The following is a 26,793-nucleotide window of genomic DNA, read 5'->3' as shown; positions in this document are numbered from 1 at the left end:
AGTTACACCTCTACCCTGCACCAAAGAAAATTGCACTAAACTTTCATGTCAGACAGTGCCATCAAAGCAGCAGTATTTTTCTGCTGGGCCTTGAGCCTTTCAAACACATACATTTCCTGCCCCATCTGCAAACACACAGTGTTCTTTAAATGTGTACAAATGACACTCAGTGTTTTTGAAACACTCTTAAATAAGCCCAGGGTGACTCACCATTTTTCTGGTCTTGTACAGCCAATTATATGTTCAAAACTCCCTTTAAAAGTTACAAAAATCTATCTCAATACTTTCAACGCATTTAAACGGCAAAAAGGTTAGACATGAAGGAGCGGGACTGGCAAGGCCAATAAGAAATTAACATGCGCACTGAAAACAGTCTTTGGCCCTTTTATGTAGCTAAATTCACAAGAGTTGTGCATGTGCTTATCAGGAAATTATAGATCTTATTATTGGGGAATTGGGTGGCAGGTGCCAAAAGCATTTAAATTCACTCCATTTCCAATTCATGAAGTCCATTGTAGCTTGGTACTACGGTTTTATTAGATTTGTACATTTAGCCAGGAACCTATTATTATAATAAAATACAAAATATGATTATTGTTTTCTTGCAGTGAGACGCTCAGAATTATCTAACACTTTATCTTTTCCCCATCAAAAGAAATTCCAAGATTGGATTTTTTTTTTTTAAGATTTGTAAAGAAATGTTGCTCCCTCTGTCTACTTTCCATAAGAGTTCTTTCTTTATGCTGTTTGACAGGAAAAGAAAGAAAAAAGGAATTGAGATGGAGGCCGTTAAGTCACAGTGGTTTTCCTTTAATTACAGTATTGTACATATATTTCTCATATTTTCTGCTGTTATCTCTGCCCAACCAAATCTCCATTCCTCATTCAATGCTCATTAATTGAGATGGTGTTTGGGGAAAGCTGATATACAGATACGAGTTTCATATGGCCAAGTGCTCACCTACTATTACACACCAAATGGAGTTCGATACCCGTAATGGCCAATTTAGCTACTTGTCATATGATACCTAGTCCTTCATCCATTCCCTACCGATGCTCTTACAATTCCTCTTTTCTCCTCTCTCTCTGCCCACTTCATGTTATTATTTTCTCTCTTCAACAGAGAATGAAAACGTTTTAGAAATACTGAGGGGGGCCCACATTACCCATAAGACACTGCAAAATTATGCTAGAGGCAATAACTTTACAGTTGGAAGGGGCCTTATAGATCACATCTTCCAGCCTGTCATTTTTCAAATGAAGATAGGGTGCCCCAGGAAGATCACACTGCCGTAGCGACAGAAGTCAGGACCTGCCACCCACTTAGGAAGCTATCATTGAGCCCTGGTGATGTGCCCAGCACTCAGCCAATGGCATCATCTCCCATAATCCTCAAGACGTCATGAGATAGGTGCTAATATAGCTTCCCCGTGGATGAGGAAATAGACGCGCAGAGAGGTTAGGTAACTTGATGAACGTCACACAGATAATAAGTGGCAGAATCATGTTTTGAGCCCAAGTTATAGAGTCTACTGTGCGTAGTGGTTCTGTAAGGTTCTGTAAGGTTCTGTAACCTGGGCTCAGAGCTTCACTCTGCCAAGTTCTATAATTTACCAATTCTAGAGCCTCATCTCTAACCACTACACACAGTATCATCCTCTCAGCACTACCATGAACTGCCTTTATATTTAGTTATTAACTATCCACACATGTAAATGCATTGTTAGTGATGCTATTTTACAATAAATAAAATAAAGCATAGACTTTGGTGGGTTGACTCCTGGCCCTGTCACTGATTAGCTAGAGAACTTGCATCAAGGTCATTAACTTCTCAGAGTATCTTATTTGCTGAATACAGACAATAACAGTAGCCACTCATGGAGTTATGCTGAAAGCCAAATGAGATCACTCAGCCTCCTCTCTGTCAGATACTGACACCCCATGTTAAAGCCCTGAACACACAGCATCTATTAAATTCAGCCACTGATCTCAACAGCATTGCAGCACTCCTGTATGTGAAATGTATGATGCTCTACAAACGTATATTATTTTATTGCTCATTGGAGTGATCAAATGTACAAGAAGGCTTCTCAAGAACATTTTACCTATTCACCTCCTTGGGCATTTTACCTCTCCAGAAGATCTGTTAAGTGAATCCTATCAACCCAAGGTTGTGTGCGTGTGTGTGTGTGGGGGGGGGTGTACCCACATCCACATGCTAAGTGTATGAGATTACATGTAGGTGTGTACCCACACGCACACGCTGTGTATCTCATTACTGATTCCCTATATTTTCCTAAATAAGACACTCTTTGGAAATTTTTACATCGTATTTCCTATAGATACTTACTAAAGATGGGGAAATAACAATGGTTAATATTTGAGCCATTGCTATCTTTCAGGCACTTTGCTACCACAGCACATACAGCATTTTTAGACACAACTATTAGTATAAGAAGTTGGATATCAAGCAATGAATCAGAAATTTAGGTTTTTTACTATACAGAAGCTTGCACCAGAAAGTCAGGTTCAACTTAATCTAATTTTTTTTCATCCATTCAATAGTTATTTATTGAGCAACTACTATGGATCAGGTACCAAGCTAGGCAGGCACAAGGAAAGTCTGCTCTCTTGGGGAGCTGATGGTCCATGAAGGAAATAAGCATGCAAATAAACCATGACAAGGACACTGCAAGTGAGCTATAAACAAGGCAAAGCTCTGTGGGTGCACAGGAAAGAATGAACTCCCCTCTCTTAGAAAATAAGGAGAAACTTCCTTGTTTAAGGAAACAAAAAAAAAAAACCACAGGCATCTGAGGGCCGGTGTAGTTCCAGTAGCCTCTCTACCACTAACTTCCTGCATGATCTTGTACACGTCATTTGACTTTTCTAACCCTTTGTGTCTCTATCTATAAAATGAGATTAGGGATATAAGACGGCTGGGAATATCCACTCTCGCAGGGTAATGAGGATCGCAAACTTATGCTGGAGGTAGAATCTAAAATCTACACATGTCAGGGGAAAACAGTGCGTAGGCAGAATTCTTGCTGAGCTCCAGAGTAAGTAGTTGGCTTGTTTGGGGTAGGAAGAAAAAAATGTATATATATACAGTATGAAAAATAAACTACTTTTCTTCGCACAGTAGAATCTTCACTCAGGATGGCCAATGAGTGTGAACTCTCTCAAACCCAATGCCCACACAGCAAAATAAATGCCAGGTGAGGAAGAAGATGGAGGATCAGAAGGGAACGGGTGGGTTTGTGTTGGTTATAGAAAGAGGAGTCCCTTCTGTCCTTATTCTCTCTCTGACTCTCCGTGTCTCTGTGTCTCTGATCTCTCCCACCCACTCTCCCACCCCACACACCTCAGCCCTCTCCTCAGCTTTTCCACTTGAATTCAAGTAAATTAAATACTTTGCTCTATGTTAAACATGCTTTGCATAAATGGAAAGTGTAGTACAAATGCTGGCGACTGTTATTAGTTTAAATTAATGCCCTTAAAAGACTACCCATAATTTTCTGGAAAGGTATGTCTTATATTAAGGCTCACAAGGAATATATAATAGACTTTGGAAGAACTAGAAGCCAAAGAGACGGAGTCTTAAATCAGAGGCGTAGAGACACAGAAGTCCTTAAGAAGTTCTGGGTGTCAGGTGAGAGGAGGACTCGAATGCTTACTTCTCTTTTAATTATCTGATGCTCACACTACCCTCCATTGTTGCCTTCAGCCAGAGCTGATAAGAAAAGGCACCAATAAATATCTTGGCAGTCTGAAGGGAGAAGCCATGTTTCATGGGACTCCCTGCTTCTACAGCTGTTGTTAAAATATTACTGCTAATTAGCTGGCTAGTTATATATAAACCCTTACAAAGGAGTATTTTTACACAATCATAAAATAAATTAAACTACCAAAAATTCACGCTGTTAATTAAAATAACCCCTGTAGGAGGGGGAAAAATCGCTACAAGGCTGAGGTAAACAGGAGGCAATTTCACAAGCACAAACTGATTAATTTTATTTCCCATTACATGTATTTGCTAATATCATCAAAATTGGGATATAAAGCAATTTTGCCTTGACAATAGTTCAAGCGGAGGTGGTTCTAGCAGAGGAATGTAGCTAGTCAGATATACCCTTGGCCCTAAGGCTGTTCTCTATCTGGCAGGGGTAAGTAGCTTTTCAGCAGAGCCAGGGTCTAAGTTGGGTACACCCTAGAGTCAGGGAGGGAGAAGAGCGCCTCCCCAGTTCATCCAGGCAGCCTCACTGAACTCTGAGATCATTGGTGGCATGACCTGAGACAGTCACACCTCCCTCTCATGCAAAGATTCAAAATATTTGAGGAGACAAGAGAAACTCTGTCCGCTGCTGAGGGGTAGCAGGAAGACGGAGAAAACAGACTAACCCACCTCCAGCTGCAGGAATGGTCAAGACAGTTCACTCTCAGTTTACTAACACAGTTCGCCCATTCTTTTGAACATATCTGTCCTGCCCTGGATTTTATAATGTAGCTCTACTTTTCTAAAGTTTGTGTATACTTTCTATATTCAAATAATTGCCCAAATTCCTTGTGGATCATTCTTTTAAAAACATCACAAGAGTTTACTAAACAGCAAAAAAAAAGGCCTAGAAAATTCTTTTGTAAAAAAAAAAAAAAAAATGCTATGCTATTTCGGAAAGAATGAACTTGAACTTTCACGGTGCTTAGCTCTTTTCTGGCAGCCAAGTTAAACAGTTAAACAATAGACTTGAACTCAGCTGGAAGACAGGGTTAACATTTTAATCTCCCTTGGCCTCCCCTTCTCCCAGTTGTTCAAAGCAAATATTCATCTGAAAAAAAAATGCTCCTTGCAAGCTCAAACATATAATTTTGCATTCTTATTGGTCAACCAGAAAAACTTTTCAATCCCTTTGGACTCATAACGTGTTTTGTTATTTTATAGGCTCTTAATGCGGGGGTTTTCCATTCTTATACCCCTTAAAATGCATCTGCAGGCTCACGCCTTGTTTAGCACCTATTTTTATGAGATGGCTCTTCAGGAAGACCCACCAGTTTTATCAATGGGACGCCTGCGAGAATAAGCAAACATCTGCAAGAATAAGCAAAAATTTCTGGCCTAAATCCAGATGTTTTATCTGTGTAACTCCAAACATCCAGATGTTTGGGGGGGAACAGTGTTTTATAAATAATACTCTGCTTTTGACAAAGAAAACGAACAGGTGCATGAACAATCCAAAAGAGCAGATAACATGGGAGAAACTCATTGTGGCTTCTGTACGTGGTTGAATATTTTATCCCTGTCATTTTGCTCCACTGTCAAGTTTTCTTCCAAGCCACATTTTGTAGAGATTCATGTTAACATTAGCCAGCATTTCTCCAGCTATTAGGGAGGCAATAATCAGAGTGCTGTGCCATGCTAGAACCCAACACTAGATTCTATTGATTCTCTCCTCCGTAATAACTCCAGCCCACTACTGCTTCCCTGATGAGAGATCTCTTTACACCTCACGCTGACTGCAACATGACCTTACACTGGATGTTCCAGCCTCCAGTTTCCACCTCCACACAGCAGCCGAGTGACAGTTCTAAAACTCCACCTGAGGCCCTCACTCTTCCCACTCAAGTTTCCCTTCAGAGCCTCATCTTCAGGAGAGAGCCCAACACACTTGGTGTGGTCTACAGGGCCCTAGATCAGCTGGCCACAGCCTCGTCCTGACGCCTACCCCCCAGCACTCGCCCCGTGCTCTAGCCCATGACAGACAACTTAATGTGTTCTGGAATATTCCTATGAGTCTTCAGGCCTGTTTATCTCTGTAGCTGCAGTTTTCCTACCTGGAACACCTTCTCTCACTGGTTGGCTTGGAAGATGCCTTCCCCTACTTCATAGGGACTCAGATGTCACCATCTCCATAAAGTCTGCTGTGACCTCAGTAGCAAAGTTTGTGGCTCCATCCTCAGTGTTCACATGGCATTTATCCTGGGGTGTCTTCTCCCTCTACTGATCTATCTGTCCCATAGCCAACCATGACCAGGTATGTAATCTTCACCCCCTAAACAATTCTTAAAGTCTCAATAGCCTTGATGTTAATTAAGATAAAGACCAAAACCTCTGCTCCCAGGACTGTAGTCCTGCTGGCTCCCATCACTCCCAGAGTCCCCAAGCTCACTCCTGTCACAGCAATTCCATCTTCCAGACAGGGATGCCAGGCCCTCCCCACCCCTCCCAGCTACAGAACCTCATCAATTCCCAATCATCCTTCACAACTCAGAGAAAACAGTCTGTTCGTTGGGGAAACCTTTCTCTGTCCCCCTTTTCCACTCAGTTGGAGTCAAATTTTATGGTTATATGTACTCAGAACCATGTCCCTTTTCCTCATTCCAATTATAGTTCATAAAGGTGAATTTCTGACTCATGTATTTCTGTTCCATTAGACTGCAACTTCCACAAAGGTAGGGATGGCATCCTTGCTCCATTGTATCCCTAGCACCCAGCAAAGTATCTGGCTCACCAGAACTGCTCATGAAGGAGTAAATGAATAATTTACATCCATTCAACATACCATCATGACCATAATTCATGCCTTGAGTACAGAAGCTACATTTTATTAACATTATTAATATTTGGAACCCAGCACAAAGTGGATCCTCATCATGCACTTATTGGAAGAACATTAGGTGCAGATATTAGAGACTGTGGGTCAGAAGCAGAGCATCCCACCTCACATAACAGTGAACTCCCCATCTCCGAAATCATCTAAGGAGAAGACATATGGAATGCATCAGGAATGGTCCAGAAGTAATTCAGTCAATGAACTTGATGATCATTCATTTCCCTTCCTACCCTCATGTACTATGGTGCAACTAGAAAAGACTAGAAAGAGGATGGATGTAAGGAAAAGAGAACTGCAGAAATGAATGAAATTGCAACACCCTCAGAAAGCAGAGTGTCATGGTAAATAGAAAGAGTAGGGTTTTTGCCAAGGTTTTCTTAATTGCTGGCAGGTAGCAGACTTGAGAGGCTCCGTACAATATAGGTGTGAAGGCTGAAAGAGAGATGTCAAAGATAATAGCTTTCACCAGCTGTCTGATGGCTACTCCTTCCTCCTTAGCCTGGCCCTTATTTCTAGATTTAGATACAGCTCAAAAGAGACTCAGACTTTGACGAGCCAGGCAGAAAATTGTGCTAGTCACATGGAATCATTTTGACTGTTTTTCTCAGCTGTTTCCTAAGAAAACAGACTTAACATTTGTCACCCTCATTCCTGAATAAGGAAAGCGATTCCACTTTCTTCTAAAGCAAAAGACACAAGATAGATTTGGTGTTTGTTGAGTGAAGTGTAGGGTTCCGATTAATGGCGTGTTGAGGGTTTCTTTGTTTTTACAATCTTTCTCTATTTTCACATTCAATAAACTAAATGAATTGTCCACACCTCCCATGGGGCTTCCTAATAGAAAAATCCCACCAGGAAACTTTTCTCTTCCAGGCCCCTCATCATTTCTCTTTCCAATCTCTCAGTCTCATGTCCTTGGCCATAATTAATCTATTCCTCAAATATAAGAATGACTGGGGGTAGAAGTACAGGGAAAGAAAAGAAGGACAAAAGCAGAATTGAGCAACACATGATTAGAGGGGTGCACAGAACTGCCTTTTATTTCTCTACATGTTTAAGTTGACAATTATAATATTTCATATATTAGGTCTTGTGGTCAGATTGTCAATTTTCGAGCATGTATCATGTGACATATCCTTTGGACATATTAGTTCACTGATGTTCAGTTACCTTTTAAGTTATGTATTATCCTTCTTATTTAATAGGTGAAGAGGTTAAGGCTTAGAAAGGCTAACTACCTTGCCCAAAGTCACACAGCCAATAAGCGCTGAAGCCAAGATTCAAACCCAGGTTTTCTGCTTCCCAATCCACATCTAATAACCACATCTGTGCAGTCTCAAGGAGAGTCACAGAGATTTTTCATTAACAAAGGCCCAGTAAGCTGTCACCCTAAATCTACCAGAGACAACATGGCTCCCCAGAGCACGTTTGAGAATGTCTACAGGCATCTTTGGTTGTCACAAATGGATAGGTGCTACCAGCATCTAGTGAAAAGAGGATATCCCAAACATCCTGCAATTCACAGACAGCCCCCACAACAAAGAACTATCAGGTCCAAAACATTAATAGCACTGTGGTCAAGAAACGCTGCACTAAATGCTCTCGGCATTATGTAAAACAGGTTCTCTGCTGCCAACTTGTGACCTTCTATATTGAAAAGGGGAACAGCTCATAACTCCTTGATATACAGTTACATGCTCACAGTGCCTAGAATTGGCCGATGTTCTTTTTAAGAATGGGGAAAAAAAGAAGGATGGAGAAAGAATAGGTGAGGAAGAAGAAAAAGAAAGAAGAAAGAGAGAAGGAGAAAACTAACATTAGAAACTGACAATCTGCAGCATTCAACAGCTGGATCGCATTACATGGAAATCAGTCCCAGTGACAGCACAACAGGCTGCTTTTGTGTCTTCATGAATAACGCAATGTGCTGGGTAAATGCTTTTCCCCATTTAGAAACAGGTAGTTAATGGGAATTGAAGTGATCAAATACTGTGAACCCCAAGGTTACTTACATCATGGGTCTGGGTGGCCCCAAGCTCATAAATAAAGCATTGGAGTGTCTTATTTTAGACCTGGTCAGATAAGCAAGTGATTGCATCATGTGAACAGAGCCCACAGCGCAATGTGACACTGAGCCTGGCAATTTCAGGACCTCGCAGAATGTGACATTTCAAGCACAGTACACTGAGTTCACACCCTGTGGAAGCTTCAAGGCCCACCATGCCTCAATTTTCCATCATCTTTTTTGATTAAGCTGCCGCGAGAGAAGGCTGTCACTGAGCCGGACTTTAAATGATGCCAAGTTCATTCCCTACTATGCAGAAGTTAATTTGAGGCACATTTGCAACTTATAACTCTGATTTACTCATTTGCTGGTACGAGGACCACACACAGCTTGACGACCTGCCAGCTTGCATAGACTATTCTCTCAGAAAAGGTTTGGACCAAGTCAAGACCCCACTTGGCAGCTCAAAATACAGCTGCTAGACAATGGCAGAATGTGGAGTTGAATATAAGAAAAGAAAAATATCTCCTCTTTGCCTCAAATTTTTACATATAATTTTGTAATCATATCCCTATTCAGACACTTTGACATAAATAGTGCTTAATTAAATTATTGCTATTTATTGTTTTATTATTAGTACATGGCTTGTTTGCTAATATTTACCTGAAAGCCATGTGCGCGCGCACACACACACACACACACACACACTTATGCCTGGTCCTAGTACTGTTGGTGTTTTGAAAGTAATGAAAATGCTCTCTATGAATAATTTCTCTGACAGAATCAGCAATGATTTTAAATAATGCTTGTTCCTCTGGTACACAAATGGCTAGATGGATAACTTTAATGTAAAAATTTCTGGTGTTTTTTTTCTCATAGATTTCCTGTAATCTGTTAAGATCAATCAAATAATATTCATATAATTCCTATAATTCAATAATATCAATCAAATAATATATTATTGGCATGAAATAAATTCTTCCTACTATAAAAAAAAAGCTCCCACAATAAATGTACTTCCCTGTGATTCATATTGTGCTGTTTCTCATCCAGACCCTGGGATCCCAAAGAAATGTCTTCCATAAATGTTTGTGCCCAGGGAAATGCCTACAATCCCAGCACTTTTGGAGGCCGAATCAGGCGTACCACTGCAGCCCAGGAGTTCAAGACCACCTTGGGCAACATGGTGAAACCCCTTCTCTACAAAAATTCGCCAGGCGTGGCGGCACCTATCGGTAGCCCCAGCTACTCAGGAGGCTAAGATGGAGGATCACTTAAGCCTGGAACGCTCAAGGCTGTAGTGAGCCGTCATGACACCACTGCCTTCCAGCCTGGGTGACAGAGCCAGACCCTGCCAAAAACAAATTAATGAATTTAATTAAATAAATAAATATTTGTAAACAAATTTGGGGTAAGACATAAGGTTTAAATTTTCTGTGACACTGTAACACTAGTTGGTCATTGACTAAAAGTCACCACCACGTCACCCGTGGAACAATGTTCCGGGAGCTGGATTCTTCTAAACACAAACCCCATCTTCTGCTCTAGGGCCTACTCTTCTGCCTCTGACATGGTTTCTCAAAGGGTGAGCCACAGAATCCAGCCTATAAGAGATGAAGATTGCAATACACATGTTGGGTGCTTGCTAGGAAAGCACGGTGTGCTTATCAGAAACGAAGATTCCTAGCACCACGCCGAACCAATTAGATCTGAATCTCTGGGGAGATCTGCACTTCCAACAGTATTTTTCAGGTGAAATTGTCTTTCTTCCTTGAGTCTTGGAGCATATGGATTGGGTGCAGAAGAAAGAGAGTGAGATTGTGAAAACTGTACTCCTAAACTCACTGTATTTGAAATAAACTAGTATCAAAAATTTCAAGCTAAAAATCATCAGTTCTCTAATGCCCTACATCCTCTTGACCATCCCTTCCCCCCTACCAAAAAAAAAAAAGTCTGCTCTTTGAAACGATAGCCCCCTGAGGCTCTACCGAAAGGGAAATTGAGTTATCTTCATTAAATCATGTACACTGGGGCAAGAAACTAGAAATACCAGTATGCTTCCATGACATACTTTAGAATAAATTTTCAGCCACAAATGTTTTTTTTAAAAAAAAGTTTGCTCCAGATAATCTGATAAAACTCCATTCACCTCTAGTTCATAAAAGTTTTGCTATATTTCACCAGATAATTATCCCTTTGGTTTTCTATTCCAGCTTATCATCATTATCATGACAGAGTAAAGAGAGTTTTAATTCAAAATTTCAGAAGACGCTCAAAAGGAAAAGAGCAGCATAATTTACGCCAAAGAGATCAGCTATACACTAAGAATTATATCTCAACCCCACGTGGCACACACACAGATTGCCAATTCCAAAGACTTTTGTGAACCACACTCGAGGTAGTTGCCAGGATTGGCTGGGTAAGTGTATGCAGTGTGTGGATTTGGCACATTGCAATCATTCGTTATTATTGTGCTGCAGCTGTGATCCTGTGAATGGAGGTGCAGGGCCCATTTCACCTACCATGGATTTCTACAGCCCACAAATGAAGAGATTTGGGGATACAAACTGGCATTCACTCATTCCCACCAACTAAAATGTAAGCACTTTTCGGGGAAGAACTGTGTCTCCTGTTTCTGTCAACAGCGCCCCTCCATCCTGCTCCCCCCTACCTAATATCGATCTGGCTGGGCACAGAGTTTCCCTTCCCTTCCCAAAAGATATCTGTGGCATTATAAGAACGATTCCATAAAGGCCAGCATTTACGGGATGAAGAAAGCCTTCACCTTTGGCCTATGGCTGCAAAGACGAAACAAAGCATATTATCTGCCAAAACCCAAGAGAACCCTGTATTATTATTATTTTTATTTTATTATTATTTGAGACGGAGTCTTGCTCTGTCACCCAGGCTGGAGTGCAGTGGTGCGATCTCAGCTCACTGCAAGCTCCACCTCCCGAGTTCATCCCATTCTCCTGCCTCAGCCTCCCGAGTAGCTAGGACTACAGGTGCCGGCCACCATGCCTGGCTAATTGTTTTGTATTTTTAGTAGAGACGGAGTTTCACCATGTTAGCCAGGATGGTCTCGATCTCCTGACCTCATGATCCACCCACCTCAGCCTCCCAAAGTGCTGGGATTATAGGCGTGTGAACCCTGTATTTCTTACACAGGGACATGGACTGCTTCCCCAAAAGAGTTGGAGATAAGATAGCAGCCACACCACACCACCACTGGGGAAAAAAAAAAAAAAGTGTATTATCAGCAAGCTTTGTGCAAATTCAACTCCTTTTAGTCTGTGACTACAGAGAACGAAAGTGTCATACCCTGCCCCAGCAACTATGACACCTTTATCTGGAACCCAGCTGTATTCGAGATTTACTGTGTGGCCTTGGGCAGCTCATTTAACCTCTCAGTGTCTTAATTTCTTCGTCTGGAAAATGAAGACGCTACCTACATCACGGGCACAGCATTTCAAGGTTAATGCATGAGGCCGATATTGAAATGCAGCTTAGCAGGGGAACGTCTAATTCTGGGGAGGAAGTCAGGCACAGCAGCGCTCTTCTGGGGGTTATAACATGTGCAGGATCACAGAGCTGGGCCCTAAGGTCAGGAATGCACATGGCAAGCTCAATAAGCCACTCCAAATACACCACCTGGAGTCTTTTATTGTTATTGCCAAGTAGAGTTGATAAAGCAAACAGAGCAAAGGGTCGGGAGGCCTAATTTATCAAATGTTATTGATACAGATCTCATATTGACAGGCAATGAGCCACTTTTAGATTCGGATCCATAAATCCATTTTATAATACAGTCCAATCCCAACACTTTGCCCCCAAATCCATCCATCTAGACATTAGAAATCCATCCTGCTTTGCCTGCAGTCTGTCAAATGTCACCACAGAGTGCAGAAGCCGCCCTGCCAAGTCTATATCCTGAACTAAATCCCAATGGAAACTTCCCAGATATAAATAACCACTATGAACATACAGGAAAGAAAAATAGCTATGAAGTTGCACTCTTACTTTTTTTTTTTTTCATTTTAGCCTGTGACAAGGAAAAATCAGAGAGTTATTCACTCTCTAAAAACAATCTAAAACCAGAAGGTTTAACCAATTCAATTTTCTGGTCACTGTGACAACTATTTTAATCTGTGAGGCAGTGTTCAGGACACGCACAGGCCTTGCCTGTGGTTGTTTCACAGGCAGCCCCTGCTGGAAACTCCGAAAGCAGCTTCCGTTTCTGGACTCACTGTGGGCAGTGGCATTTAATGACATTCAGAGTCTCACACCATGAAGACAGAATTCTCTATTTACAGTCAGAGAGGGAGGAACTTTCCTTCAACTTGAGGGTTGAGAGTGAGATCCCAGGGGGTCGGTTGGGAGGAAACCCCAGGTTAACAGTGGGAGGAGAAACACACTCAATGTTTTTGCAAGGCAGGAAAAAGTGACATAAAGAAATCAGAGAACTCAGCCTGAACGTGGGGTATCTGGGCTTGAATCATGCCGAGCCAAGTGTGTGTGACTTTGGTTAAACTATACCACCTCCCTAAGCCTCAATTTCCCCATTGGTGACAGGTGAAGGGGGTTGTTGTAAGATTCAAATAGTACAAAAGCCCTTAGCACAATACCTAGCACATAGTAAGTGCTCAATACGTATTCATTAAACCATAATCTGAATAGAGAAGTAAGGAGCTATTGATATCATTCATTAACCAACGGGCAGAAGTTCATTTATTGAATGCACACCCTATGTCAAGGATGGCACTAAAGGGTGGGAACAGAGAGGCGAAAAGAACAGATTATGATGCTCGTCCTCAGGATAAGACAGAGGAAATGGGCAGGACTAGATAAGTAGACTGGTTGTCTCTAGATATGAGGACCGGGTGTAACGTGGGCGGAACACTGCAGATGTGGAGCCTGCAGGGCAGGTGCGCCACACCCAGGCTCGGGGAACTGTGTAATTATCCCACCACTCCTCGCCCGGTGTGGCTGGTTACATTCTGGTTTCCTCCAATTTCTGGACTAACACCTGTGCTTATTTGCTCAGGGAATGCAAACTCATCTTAATATTAGCTTCAAATAAGTTGATAGGAAGATAAATCTGCAAATATAAAAGCCTAAGCATGGGCCGGGCAAAGTGGCTCACGCCTGTAATCCCAGCACTTTGGGAGGCGGAGGCGGGCAGATCACAAGGTCAGGAGATCGAGACCATCCTGGCTAACACGGTGAAACCCCGTCTCTACTAAAAACACAAAAAATTAGCCGGGTGTGGTGGCGGGCGCCTGAAGTCCCAGCTACTCGGGAGGCTGAGGCAGGAGAATGGCGTGAACCTGGGAGGTGGAGCTTGCAGTGAGCCGAGATGGCGCCGCAGCACTCCAGCCTGGGCAACAGAGCGAGACTCCGTCTCAAAAAGAAAAAAAAATAATAAAATAAATAAAATTAAATTTAAAAAGCATAAGCATGGATTGGCTTAGGATTAGCTGAGCTTTTAGATTTTTCTGACTATATCCAGGGAGAGATACAGGAGAGATACACAGGTGTCATCCCGAAAAGCTGAAGGTAAATTAAAATGCCATCTAGAGTATTAAACTCTTTTTCCCATTGAATTGCAACAGGGATTTGCATTTTGGGGGCATGGACTCTTTGAAATCTGTCCTCATGCACAATAAAAAGAAGGAGGTGGGAAGAGGCAAAAGAAGAGAAAAGAAGGAAGAGGAAGGAGAAGGGATGGGGAAAGAGGAGGAGGAAAAAACTAAATAACTCCCAAATAGCATAGGTCTCAGGCTGGCCATTCAGAAGTCCAGGTCGAGGGGAGGCTTTCGCCCCTTCGCAACGGAATGCAGGAAATGAGAGAGAACTCACTCATCAAGCTACCGTCTTTCCTTCCCTGAACCTTCTACCCTACAACAGACCTACTGGCTTCTCCCTCAGAATGTAAAGGATTTCTCGTTGTTGTTTCACACAACAGTTATTTGAAGGCAATAGTCTCCCATGGTAGCTCCAATCTGTCCTTGCCACTCTCTTCCACTGCCCCAGAACTTCCCAGGCCAAACTCATCTGGGGAACACCTACAGGATTTTTGTCATATTTGATGACATGACCACTATTATTTATTGTATATGATTTATTTTAAATCAAGCTACTTTTTAAAACTTTACTGTTGTTCTAGGCAACAATATCTGTAAAAATCACTGTTTTCCTGTGCTAGTTACAGCTTTCTAATACACACTAATTAGCATAAGTCATTATTATTAAAATAGCCTAGCACAGTCATTAGCAATACAGATGCTGAATGTGTTCAAATCCTGGCTGTGCCACTACTAGCTATGTGATCTTGGGCAAGTTGCTTAACTTCTCTGTGCCTTAGCCTTCATGGTCTGTTAAATAAACAATACCTACTTCATAGCGTCACTATGAAGATTAGTTAGTATTTGTAAAATACTTGTACCATCCAGAATCTTCTACATGAACACCACTTTGGAAACACTGAACTATGCACAAAAGCCTAAATCATCCCTTACCTCAAGGTTTGCTTATGCTGTCCCGCTTTTTGGGGGTACACTTTTGCCTCGCCTTTCCTGCCTAAACCAAAACTAATAAACAACACACTGTCATCTCCTCTCTTCTTGAAAGTCTACCTATCTGAAGGTCCTTCTTAAATAAGTATAATTACAGCCATTTATTTTAATGACAGCCACTTGACCATCTATCGTCTTACTGCCCTGTGCTCAGTACTTTTCACACATCATCTAATTTAGTCTTTATTTGGACTTTATGAAGAAGACCCAGCTTAAAAAGATTAGGTCATTTTTCTGAGATCCTACAACAGGAGAGTCAGGATTCAAACCCAGGCATGTCTGATTCCAGAGCCTGTGAACAGCCCATTAAGCCACACGGTACCACTAGGAAGCTCCCTCTTTCGAAAGTTCATTACAGTGTGCAACCAGACAGGAGCGCCCTCTCGGCTCCCTTGGTGTGTACCTCTCGCATCAGACTTAGCAAGCCCACACTGTAATGTGACTATTACATTTGTCTGTCTTTTATTACTATTTTACTAATAGTACTTTATTACTATTACTATTGTCTATCTTTTCCCCCTGTTATTCGGGATAACTCTTTCTATTTTAAGCATTTTGGAAGGAAATCATTCTAAAATTTCCCTGAATTTGAAAAAGGGTTACATTCTATGAAACTGAATTTAACATTTTCTTTACACTTGTGGTCATCTTTATCATCACCAAATACAGTAATGTTCTATGATGCAAACATGACTTTAGGACAATTTTTTTCCATGCAGCCTAGGGTGACTATTAAAAAACCAGACTCCTGAGCCCCTCCCCAGATCTACTGAATCAGAATGTCTGGGTTAAAGACCAGGAATCACTGGAGTTTAGGAACCATCGCATTAGGGTATGTATGGGTGTTTGATCCTGCTTGCTACTCCCAGATGGTTTTTCAGTTTGTGTTTCTGCCTTTCATGGTTTTTCTGACCTCTCCCACCCTTCGAGTTGACAGCTTTCACTTCTCACTGCCAACCAAGATTGCTGGATAAATGTTTCCTATTTCTCTGCTACCCACTAATGCTATGGTTTCCAAACTATTTCTTTTTAGCTTTAGAACACTTTCAAGAAAACTGATTCTTAGACGGATGTCCAACATAAAGCACATCATTTCAGAGCTATTCCAATGGAATATGAGTGAGTGGCCTGGATTTCCAATGTCATCTCATTCCCCTAACTCCCATCTCTACCCCCTGTGATCACCCTGAAGCCCCTCCTCAGATTCCCTGGGCTTCCATAGAGAGCATTGCTAATACCACTGAAATAATATAACCATCTGTCAAACGTTATCATCATTTTGTAGGACACATACCTTATTTTTTAGAAACATTCCAGATTATCAGAAAGGTTTTTTTTCCATGTAAGTTTGTCAGTGCATTCCAAAATCAAGTGTACAGTTCTATTTGAGGGCATATCACCAAATTGATAATCTAGCCTCTATATTATATTTTCATAATCACCCCTTACAGTGAATATTCCTAACTTGGAAAACGATGAGCTCATTGTATTTGTAATTGGACTCTCATTTACTTTCGAAAGGATCTCAGAAAAATAACGGTCAAGGGAATTTTATCTTTTTTAAAAAGTCTCTCCTCTGCAAAAGAAGGTATCAGAGCATGCAGGAAAACTTTCTAACCTTTAAGATTTTGGTCATTTCATATTGAAGGTATTCTAAGTAGGTTAGTATGTTAATAGTCTAAAAACAAAGTTCAAGCAGCAGTTTTTAAAACTTGAAAAACAAGTTTAAGCAAAGTTTTTTTAGTGCTCTTTTTGTCCTTTTTCTTCCAAAATTCATAATTTTGAGACTCAGAATTTTGGAAGCCTATTTAACATTATGTGCACTAGAGGCGAGGGAATGAGAATGTTGTATTGAGGTTACAACATGATTTCTATGGTGAATTAGGACAAAGTTTGAATTCATATATACAGAAAGAGATACAGTAAATGTGGCAAAGTATTAGCTATTGATGATCGTAAGTAAAAGGTATGCAGAGTGTTGCTTGTACTATTCTTTCAACTTCTGTAGCTTTGAAATTTTTCAAAATAAAATTGAGGGGGAATTTCCAGCACAGGTAGAAATCAAGCATAGTCATACATGCAAGATTAACACATTCAACAGGGCCCGGGCCACGGTGACAAAAGTGAGACATCTGGGACACAAAATTTAAGGAAGCACTTGTGCAACCCTGAGGGTGAGTGCCTCTTTAAGTTTGTCACCATACACACCTCACTTGCCTAGTGCCAGCCCTAGAGTCCAACAAAAGCAAATGCATCTACGTTCTCAAACAGACCATAGTAAATTCTTCTAACTCCTAAAAGAAGAAGGTTAAAACCAATTTTATCCATGCATTGATTCACTCATTTATTCTACAAGCATGTATGGAATCCATTCTATGCTAAGTAACTATCCCGTATGTATTCATGGGTGTGTTAGATGCTGGGGATACCAATCATGGACCAGTTCCTGCTAAAATATCTTACTGTCTGCCAAGCACTGATTTAATAATATTATTTTTATCATCATCATCATGTATTCAATAAATATTTCTTGAATGAGCAAAACCGTAAGTCTACTTATTTGTTTTTACTGAAAGATTTGTCACATTCAGATGAACATGAAACTTTTCCCTGGATTGCCTGATAACACAGCTAACATTTACTGGATGGTTACAAACCGCCTTGTATCTTCTAAGTTCCTTCCATACATTACCTCCATTACGCTTTGCACCAACATGAAGATGTAGGTGCTAAGATTCTCCTTTTACAGGTAAGAAAATATATGAGATATTGGGTACCTTTTCCAGAAATACAGAAAGAAAGAGACCATACCGGGTTTGAACCCAAGTAGCCTAGCTCTGGAGCTTGCCTTTTCAGAGGCTCCACAAAGCAATCTCACATTTACTAACCCAGAGAAGCACTCCCCAGTTCCAAAAAGCTCTCTTCTTCAGGTTGCCGTTCAATCATTACTACATAGAAAGATCTAGCTAGCACCAGGGACACTTTTAGCAAAATGATCCTCAACTTCCATGACCTGGGCAGATAAGTCAGACTTTGGGGGACATCCTGCTTCATTTCACCTTGTCTAAATACAACCAACTAAAAATAACCTGAAAGGGAAGTGTTTCAGAACCGCAACAGGAGCTGCAGAAGGCTGCAGAGGGCGTGACGTGAAAGAAGGATCCTGGCCTCTGGATAACACTGCTGATGCTTTTCAACATCAGCAAGTTGCATATTGTGATGAGAACACAAAGTTTCCAATTATTGAAATTCCACAGTGTATTTAATTATGCAATTATCTCATTGTATTAACAAGTACTAGAGCACAGCAGCAATTGCTGAAATTTTTACAATTTGGAAGAGCAGAATTTATTCTTTCCCTCAGCTGATTACTGCTCATAAATCTGTCCATTTTTCAGGGATTATGGAAATGATCCTATTTTTGGAATGCTTCATTCAGAAATCCAAAGCAAGTCAGCACCCCCACTCTTGCCACTCCAATTTTTAAGTATGATCCTTGTAAAGACTGAGCATATTTCAGGGGAAAATGTCTGCAAATTCACATCATTTTTGTTTCCATTAATCACTTAAGACTCTTTCCTCTTTTGAAATTCAAATAAATATAGTGTAAATATACATTGAAAGAGCAGTTGTACAAATTACATATTTTCAATGATGCAAACACAAATACATTCTTGTTCATTTGCTTAATAAGGATTTATCCCAAAGGGTTCACGTATCAGACTGTAAAACCCGAGTACTCCATCAAAACACCTCAAATAGGTATGCTGTGATACTATTATGCATTTCTATTTGTCTCAGTTACTTTGGCAAATAAGAAATGTAATCATGCAAAATTAAACATTCCATATATTTTCTATTCATTCTCTAACACTCTCCCTATATTCTGAAATAGGCTATCACATTTTCAAGTTTAAGGGGACAAAAAGTGAATCAAATTTCTTGTTTCTGAAAGCATTACGAGTAATAGGTCTTTTTACTTACGGCTTTTCATCTAAGAATCACCAGGCTCTTCACACATAAAACATAATTAATCCATACAGTCTGCTACATACCTACCCAATGGGAACCCTCCTTGTTGATGGGAAGCCATACCTGTATTTTCTCAGCGTAAATTTGGTCCAGGCTTTTAGGAATGATGTTTCATTTACTTGTGCATGATCAAGAGGCATAATTATATATGGGGAAACCTGGCTTCCTCTCCCAAATAAGTAAGAGTTAGGAAAACAAACCCTGGACCCAATTGCCTGGTGTTTGGCTATCAGTTTTGCAAACTTTAAGCCATCAGATGATGGAGCAAGTCACTCCACTGCCCTGTGCTTGTGTTTTTGTAGTGACAAAATTGGGATAACAACAGTAGCTATCCCATAGGATTGTTGGGTGAATGAGTTAATACATGTAAATCCTTGAGAATAAGCCTTAATAGCAATAACTGTTGTTATCTTGTCTTGTCCTGCCCACATATGACACCTGATGCCTTTCAAAGTCATCTCCCCACAATTGCTTTATTGGGATCTCACCATCTTCCTGTGAAGTAGCGGAAGTAGATGCTCTTATTTCCATTTTACAGATGAAGAAAGTAAGATTCAGAGAAGGTTGCCAGCAGTCAAGACTGGAACTCCCAGAACTTAGACTAGTATATATTTCCAGTATTCCTCTTTATATCCAGAACAAACTGACTCAGTGACCCAGACAGTTCCCTACTTATTTTGTGGGGGAAGGATGGAGTCTTGTTTCAAAGGAGACATGGAAAGCACTCTGTTGTCAAGGTTTGTCTTGAATACCAAAAAATATCCAGATTGGCAGGAGACATGTCAACAAGTCTGCCGTCATCATGATTTCTGCTAACTATGAAATGAAAGTTAATTTCATGCCTCACATTCACAGACAAAAAGGTTCAGAGCTGTTTAAATTCTCTTCAGCCCAGTGACAGTTACTAAACAGGAGACTTCGTGTTCTAATGCTTGAAATCACCCTTCGTATCTCAATATATTATTTATGCACTCAGCTTAAAATAAACAGCAACTCTGAAGAAGGTGAGTGGTCTCATTTAGTACAAACTTTTTTTTCACTCTGACAGTTACTTTAAAACATGGGTAAACAACCTTAATTCACTTCTAACGAATTAGTAGGCTACTGCTGTGTCTACAGGAGGCAAGCAGATTGTATTATTAACCAAAACAACTTTCTTCCTGTCAATCATCTGCACCTCACAGAGAGATGTGGGCTTTGCTGTCTCATTACTCAAACCAATCCATGGGTGCACGTGATTCCAGACGATTTCTTCAGAGGTCATTGTCTTCCGAAACTTTGATTAGATCTCTGGACTCTGAGATGCAGAATGGGGCCTGGAGAAGATAGATTCTCAGTGCTGCTTGTTAAGAAAGATATAGACAGATAAAAACTTTTCCAGAGAAAGATTTTTGGAAATCATGGAAATGAGCTCTAGTTGTTGAAGGAACTGAAGCTGACAAAGAGACCACCATAGGGAGACTCAATAAGTGTCACTAAATATTTGAAATGGTGTCATTTTGTAGGAGAAACACTTATTCATTGTAGGGATGAATAGTAAAAGTAGAACCCAAGGGCAGAGATACATAGTGGTTGGATTTATGTTTAACTTGAGAAGGAATTCTCTAACTGTCAGAGTTGCCTTTTTAGGTCGTAGACTTTCTGCCTCTAGAGGTTCTCAGGCTCCAGTCAGGTGGAACCCTTAGAACTGGCCAACAAATAGGGCTAGATAAGACATATAAGACCCTTGCAGACTTAGATCCTACAGCCACATGAATCCAAGGATTACTCACTAAAATGGCTTCAATAAGCAGTCCTAATCTTAAACGTCTCTATGATCAACTTTAAAGGGTGACAGCCACCGTTTAAAAGAAAAAAAATATCAAACCATGGGTTAAGCACTGGGCATATAGCTGGCCAATCTATGGTAGCACACACAATTCCAGGGCATTGGTTGGCCTGGCAAAATAAAAAGATGCACCACTCAATAGAGAAAATCTATCAAAGCAGTTACTTTGGGATTGCACAGTCTCCTCCTGCCCTTTTGTAGCCTTTGCCATTGCATGGGTAGGAAGCAATTCCCAGGTCCCCTGGACTGTAACCTGGTTAAGGAGGGGTGATCCACACTTAGCTCACCATTCTGGTTGTCCTCCTCCCCCTGCCCCAAGTCTGGAAATACAATAATTAGCAAACTGTCTAATCAACTTTCATCCTTTACAAAATATCGTTCACCTCATGGAAACATTCATTCTCTCCCTGAAATCAACCATTTCTTTGAGACACAGACCGACTGCTCAAAACATAAGTTAAATACAGTTTTGAAAGAAAGGAAGAGAGAGTTGAGAGAAGAGAAATAAAGATACCTTACATTTATATCCATAGTTCATATCAACATTTTTACATATAATAACATAGAGACATATTTGGGCCAAATTTTCTAGTAAGCATTACTTGAATTTATATTTACGGAGGGTGGCAGGGGGAGGTGGCTTTTCAACATCCAACATATTGTCAAAACATTAGAGTTCAGAAATATTAAATGCCTCAAAGGAAGTCAGATTACCAATATCTGGGTGTGAAACTTGGTGTTACAGATTTCCTGATATGGCAAGAGCAGACATCTAGTATTTGCACTTTGGAATAACAGAAAATAACGTGACAATAACACATTATACTTACAAAGTACCCTTCATCCATGGGGCTCCAATTTTACCAATATTAGTTCACTGATTTTCGCAAAAAACCTGAAAGGCAGAGGGTAAGTTTGTGTTACCCCCACTTTGCAGATGGGGATACTGAAAGGCAATAAGGTTATAAATTATTGGTCCATTAGGGTGAGAATTCAGTCATGGGAGAACAAGAATTACCATTTTGGCCTTCCCCATCACAATGCATCTTGACCACCCATTGTTCCCGAGGAGACTGATATTTCCTATGTCATTTTCACCATAATCTCAACATATTAAACACATTTTAGGGTAAGACAGTGACAAGCGTAACCCCTTGTTTTTATGAGCCCAGACACCAATATTCTTTTAATACTAGAGATAAGATTGGAAAAATTCCCATATCCAGTTTAAAACATGGAAGAAAAAATTGGATTGACAAAATGCAACCATCCAACTAAAATTTGGCCTGAAAATAATGTTACTACTGTTCAGTTTGTTATATACTTATGTTCACATTTCAGCATATGGACTTGTCTTTTAAAAAGATTGCAAGGAAGTCAGAATACTTCAGAAGTAATTTCGTTAACAACATTTTTAGAAGGGTGTATTTTTAACAGTCCTTTCTAGGACATCCCATCCTTTCTACCACTCTCAGACCATTTACTCATGCATTGAAAAAATAATCAGTATTTATTGAGTTCTTACTATGTGTAAGTTTAGAACTGTGTGTGACTTCTTGGAGGACACAAAAATGTGTATGACATAGGTCCTACCATCAAGAAACTTCTAATCCTATGGTTCAATAATTTTATTACTATGACAACCGCTCTCATCAAAAACTCTACAGAAAGATCTGATAGTTTCTAAACATTCCTGGCAAGTCACAGACACCAATCCCAGAAAGATGGCACCTTCAGAAAATATTCCAAAAAAAGGATGAGTTTGGGTTCTGTGTATGAGCCATACTATTTGGGATTACAGAAATACTAAAAGATGGGTCTCCTTAAAATGACTGTCCCTGAGTTTTCCCAAAGCCCCTGATGTGAGGGTCATGATCTCTCACTGTCTTCTCCTTACGCACCTCTGCAACAGCACGGACCCCTTCACTCATCCTCAAATACCCAACCACATTCCCACCTCAGGAACTTTGTCCTTCTAACTGTTCCCTTTGCTTGGGCCAATGTTGTTGCAGTATTTCTGTGGCTTACTCCTTCCCTTTCATCAGATCTCTGCTTAAATACCTGCTCAGTGACGTCTCCCTGACCATCCTATTTAAAATACATTCACGTACCACAGAATGACATTTCAGTCAACAACCAACCACATATATGAGGTGGTCCCATAACATTATATTAGAGTGATACCATATTTATACTGTAACTTTTCTATGTTTAGATACAAATACTTACCATTGTGTTACAATTGCCTAAAGTATTTAGTACAGTTACATCCTAGCCTACAGTTTTGTAACCTGGGAGCATTAGTATATACAGGGAATTTTTTTGTCTACTGCTAAATTCTAGTGTGAAGGCACTCCACGAATATTGATTGAATTCATGAATCACAGCACTAAACTGGGTGCTCTTCCTTTTTCCTACCTTTTTACTCTCGCTGAGATACTGTTATAATTACTAATAAATGAATTTCAATATTGAATCATCCTAGACTTTTTTCCACCCAAAGGAAAAAATTAAAACTCCACAAAGACTCAGTGAAATGCTTCTGGAAAATACAATAAACACCCGTTTTTATCATTTTCTTTTATCTTGAGTGCCACGGTGCGAGTTGGATGACCTGGCTTCTTGGCCAGCTCTGCTGTGCCTTACCTTCTCCTCTCCCTATGCCTTTGTTTCTCAAGAGTAAAATAAAGCTTAAGAAGCTTATTTCTGAAGTTCTTCTAGTTCAGAAACTAGGTGATAGGCCAAATTACATTCATATTTTTACATCTTCTGATTTAATAGCACTTACTAAGTATAAGCTTCTCTCAAAGGTAGCAAGGTCATCATTTCATACTAAGCAAAGTAGGAATCCCAGAGGGAAGAATGTGAGTGTCTAACTGAATCTACAAGCATACCGATTTTGCACACACACCACAGTGATCACTGAAATCCTGTTCCCCCATCCTTACTCTCACACCACCAACATATGACAGACATGCAAAGAAAGATGCCACATCAGCTGTTTACGGCATCTTGAGTCACAGACACTCCACTTGGGTCTCTAAATAGATTTCTTGTTTACTTGCACATTAATAAAACTCACACCTTTGCCAGTCAGAATTTTTTCCCCAAGCATCTGAACATCCAAAGAGATTTAGAAGCAATTAACATTCACGAGTAACAGAGCAATCAACATGGGAATCGCTAATGGGACTGGACAGGATCCAAGAGCTGATACGAGGATAATAGTTAGTCCCTGACATAGGTTATGGTGTTAATTCTGGAGGGCAGAGTCGTGGTATGTTTTCAGTAGCTTTGTAGGGCTGCTGTCACCATCACATATGCCTCTCCTATACATGGTTCCTCACCCCCTACGACATGCCTTTTTTTTTTTGACTGCTATCAAAAAGAAGGCATTTTTGCACTGTTAGAAACTCAAGCATTAATGGTATATATTGAATGCAAATTTATTTTTAAACTGCCTACCTGACAAAATGTTAAAATGTCATTTATCTTCCCAGTTTGGGTCTCTAGACTATCTTCACCTGTTAGCTTTTGTAGCTAGAGGCCACAAAAATAATGGCTATGAATTTCTGCCTTGACACTTCCCCTAAGTTTTGCCAGTTACTTGTGTGCACATGGGTTCATACATCCCTCGTAAATAGGAAGACACGGGTATTCCTATTCCAACCAGCTCCATGCTTGCTTCCTTGTCAGTTTCCCTGATCTGTTTTCATGAAGATCACTCCAGAAATCAGCATACCACATCACCCCACCCCTTTTCACCCTACTGGGAGAGTCTCTGCGTAATAGAGAATGTTTCCATTGTTCCTCTTTCTGCCTTCCATTTTCCAGCCTTCATCTCTCATCACTACAATCCATCAAAAATGCCAATGCCAGGCAAATCTATCTCTCCCTCCCCTTGGACCACATTCTTGAATCCCTGCCCTGGCACTCCTTCTCCCTCAGCCTACAGAGCAAATGGCTCTGACCTCTCCAGACCCACACACACCTCTGAATCCTCGGAACCCCTCCCGGCCCTCCTCCTCCTCCTGCGTCATTTGGTTTCCCTAGGAACCAAGATACCCACCTCTGGTTATAGGACACTTTCTCTTTCTATAGGAACTCTAGGTCCCCTGCAGGCAGACTACCTGCTGTATTTCCATTTTTCACTTTGGATGTAATTCATCACAGCCAATTATGATTTGCTTTATTCTGTGTGTTCCAACAAAATAAATTTGTTCCTAGGAAGGGCTTTTAATTTTTTTCAGCTATTTTCACATTAGACAGGAGTATGTAATTGAGTAAACACCATTTTTGTGAATTGTAATATATTTCTGGTTATGCTATTTCATTCACGCTTTCTTCTGTTCCTTTCTCCTATTTTGCTATTTCTGGCTATTAACGGGCCCCTTCTTACTTAAAGATCCAGCATATCAATTCTCTTTCCTCCACCTCCCCACCTCCAACACCAGCCATTGTGACAGCGTATCCCTTTTTAAAGCTTCAGTTTATTCTCTGAACACAATCAGCTACAGATGCACAATCTGCCTCCGCCAAGCTCTGTGTGTTAAAAGCCTGTTTTGACAAAGATTTTATACAACATAATCCTAACGAAAGGTGAGTTATCAACAGACCCATACTTAAGAATCCTTCACTGTTATCTCTGGGGCAAGCTGTTTAATATTCCCAGCGGCAGTCTCAAAGGCAGGAGATGCATGCCTAAGACCCGCTCTCCCAAGCCCCACCAAGTCACCACGCACCCCGCCGCCCCATGACTCCGTTCCCACCCCTAAGTAGCAGTAGTGGAGGATGAAGTGCTTCTAGTCCCGAGGTAATGCAATCAGGGCTGGGTGTGCTTCAATCTCTACCCGTCCTCAGAAAACATTTGGGCAGAATGCCTTCCAACTACACTCTGCATTCCGCACGGGGTCCTGTGCTCATTCTGGAGGTTCTGCAGAAGCGAAAGTGGCCCTGCCCAAGGAGTGGACTTCACCTGCCTTCCCAAACTGCAGGCTATCGGAAGCAACTCCGCAATGAAGGTGTGGGACTGGGGTGTGAGGTTCTGACGGTACCCATCACACACAAGGAGTGAAAAAGGCAAAGGCAAACATGAAATGAACACATCAATTTTTTTTTAACTTCAAAGAGGAAAGGAAACCATTTTTCAATCCTTTGCCCTTCCCTACGCACCAGTGAAAATACTCCACCCAGTCTATTTATTAGTCAGGGCTTTTCAGGGGTCTGTAACCTTTCCAGATCCTTTTGGCTATCTGACGAAATCTATGGACCCCTTCCAAGAATGGTTTATAAAAGATTGCAAAGGAGATTAATTATATTGAAATACCTTTACTTCTCAGGTTAAGCAGCCCAGCAGGATGTGGTTTGAGTGGATGAAAGGATAGCTGCTCCCTGGATTTTTTTTTTTTTTTTAAACTTGGGATTTCTGCAGAAGAGATTTGTGCTGGGCAAGGGTTGGCTGTGGTAAAAAGCATGAAGTGGTGACTGTCCACACTGTCCTCAGAGTTGTGCAACTTCCTATACATCAGACTTGGTAGCTGGCTCTGCCTTGCAGATGGCTCCGTGCACCTTAACATAGGGTGCTTCAATATTTGCTACACTGGAATAGCTGAGATTTGGATTTCCTTTATTTACAGTCCTACGTAGATTTTTAACTACTCCTGAGAGAGAAGAGTCAACAAGCACAGAAAACAATGTGAGGAGATTTTGGAAAAGAGAAGTCATGGTAGAAAACTTGAATCTAAC

The 26,793-nt window shown here is 40.8% G+C and overlaps 1 protein-coding gene across 1 annotated transcript in view; it reads right to left on the bottom strand.

The window, feature by feature from the left end:
- The window catches only part of PPARGC1A (PPARG coactivator 1 alpha), a 478,094-nt gene extending 456,131 nt beyond the window's left edge, over positions 1-21,963 (bottom strand). Inside the window, exon 1 of the mRNA XM_038008650.2 lies at positions 21,879-21,963. Coding sequence (XP_037864578.1) covers positions 21,879-21,896 — 18 coding nt within the window. The 5' untranslated portion in view covers positions 21,897-21,963. The remainder of the gene's footprint in view (positions 1-21,878) is intronic.
- Between the last annotated feature and the right edge of the window lie 4,830 nt (positions 21,964-26,793).

The sequence above is a fragment of the Chlorocebus sabaeus genome, chromosome 27, assembly GCF_047675955.1.
Source record: "Chlorocebus sabaeus isolate Y175 chromosome 27, mChlSab1.0.hap1, whole genome shotgun sequence".
In the NCBI taxonomy this organism is placed as follows: Eukaryota; Metazoa; Chordata; class Mammalia; order Primates; family Cercopithecidae; genus Chlorocebus; species Chlorocebus sabaeus.
Note: the sequence above shows the minus strand (reverse complement) of the source record. Positions and strands in the feature narration are given on the sequence as shown.